This window comes from Fopius arisanus, unplaced genomic scaffold (assembly GCF_000806365.1).
Source record: "Fopius arisanus strain USDA-PBARC FA_bdor unplaced genomic scaffold, ASM80636v1 scaffold00030, whole genome shotgun sequence".
In the NCBI taxonomy this organism is placed as follows: domain Eukaryota; kingdom Metazoa; phylum Arthropoda; class Insecta; order Hymenoptera; family Braconidae; genus Fopius; species Fopius arisanus.
The window spans coordinates 580967-582810 of NW_011887769.1; the positions used below are offsets into that span (position 1 = coordinate 580967).

At 40.7% G+C, this 1844-nt stretch overlaps 1 protein-coding gene across 1 annotated transcript in view; it reads right to left on the bottom strand.

Annotated features, from left to right (window-relative positions):
- Positions 1 to 1844, bottom strand: part of LOC105265555 (cilia- and flagella-associated protein 43) — a 16810-nt gene that overhangs the window by 9345 nt on the left and 5621 nt on the right. The window contains exons 3-4 of the mRNA XM_011303104.1: positions 1567 to 1829; positions 921 to 1251 (exon numbers count right to left, since the gene is read on the bottom strand). Coding sequence (XP_011301406.1) covers positions 921 to 1251; positions 1567 to 1829 — 594 coding nt within the window. The remainder of the gene's footprint in view (positions 1 to 920; positions 1252 to 1566; positions 1830 to 1844) is intronic.

Here is a 1844-nt window from a genome sequence, read left to right on the forward strand (position 1 = left end):
AAATTCAGGGATCAGCAAAACTCATATTTGATTATATTTGAAAGATAACAGGTTTCCCTATCAACAAAGACCGGTAATTTATACTGACTTGATCGATTGGAATAATAAATAATGTATTACATAAACTTGAAAATTAAATTAAGTCCCGCATTTACTGTCTAAAAAAAAGAATAAACTAAATAGTTAGTAACAATATAGATTTAAAACAAATTGTCAAATGTTACTGGTCATAATCTGCGTACTTTTAATTATTGTTTTTGTAAACTCGGCCAATCTCTTGTAATCAATATCTCAATTTTTGATCTTCCATATCCCTATTTTTTAATAATAATTAGAGTCGTTCCTACAATACAATTTGAAACTCAAATTAAAAAATTTATCGGCTAATAGTATTAAGTTCAAATCAAAGATTACGTTCGATAGATGTAGTACGTGCGAGCCTTAATTTGGTAATTTTTGTCTAGTTTAACTCATCTCAATCTTTTGACGACTTTGTTACTGAAATAATCCTGTAATATCTCGACCTGTTCCATATTCCTCGAGACATGTTCTCCCAGTTAATTTTCCAGTGTGGCTCTCAAACAAATGTAATCTATGAAAACCGTCGACAGTGGTAATAAATCGTCCAGGATACACCGAGGCTAGAAACAAATATCCAGAGCCCTGCTGGCAGATAATCTGGAGCCTGGGAATGTCGTCGTCCCCAACGCTGACTTCTGATATTTCTCCTTTAATGGAGCACAAGAGAATGCTGTCTCTCTGGAGATGGCGAGAGAGGTGAGACACAGGGGAGTTGATCTCAATTTCCCAGATGATTTTCCAAGAACCCCCGGACTTGACCCTCCCGGTGGGGGATTTCCTGTAGAACTTTATACATTCAAGCTTTTGAGAATATTCTCGTTCTGGTTTTGGTGACTTACGAAGAGGTTTGGAGAGGTGTTTGCGACGGATACTCCACCCCGGAAGGCAACCAGAAGAGGTCCTGGGGGTTGAGGGGCTGTCTCGAGTCGCTGGAGGACCTGGTGACGACGTTTTCCGTCAGTTGGAGTGAGGTAGACGTTACCGACGTCATCCGACAGCAAAAGGCTCCCGTCGTACGTCCAGGAGGCTGATGTGATCCTCTCGGGTTTAGAGTCCTGGGAGGACAGCACCAGGGAAACGATCTTCGAGCAGATGTTCAGTTCATAGACGTTCATGAGACCAGAGGGAACCCCCAGCTGCGCTATCAGCGTTGGAGACGTTGGAGAAGAACTGAAAATTGGAATTGGAAAATCGAGAGTTGTTTGGGAATATCGGCGAATCTCAGGAAGACAGCAGTATTTTTTTGAAAACTAGGGCGATATAAAAGCGCACGCTATTGGAAAGGATTTCTTTTTAATTTGCTTGTATCGGTTCAGAACTTTTTCAACTTCACATTAATCTTTCATCCATGTATTTTGAGTTATTTCTCGAGTAACAACGACTTTAAAAGGAGGATTTTTCAATAGAGCACTATCTGAACTATTGAAAAGTTCTGAGATAACTTGCGCTACGTCTTTTAGGTCTCGAGTTATTGGTTTTACTCACTACAGAGTCTGGTATTCGTCAGTAATTCCAGTTTTAACTGTCGCTACGCATTCTCCTGTTCTCCACAGCCACACGATCATCTTGAAACTCGGGGATGAAGTGAGAGTAAGCAGATAATCAGTTCCTGCAAAGGCACTTGAGATATATCCAGTCCAATTTTTTTCTCTGTAAACACAGTCGGATACTTTATTGATGGATGGATACGTGTAGACCCGAACCTTCGGATTCGCTCGTCTCTCGGAGATGGCGAACATCGGAACGACCTGGGCAACAGAAAA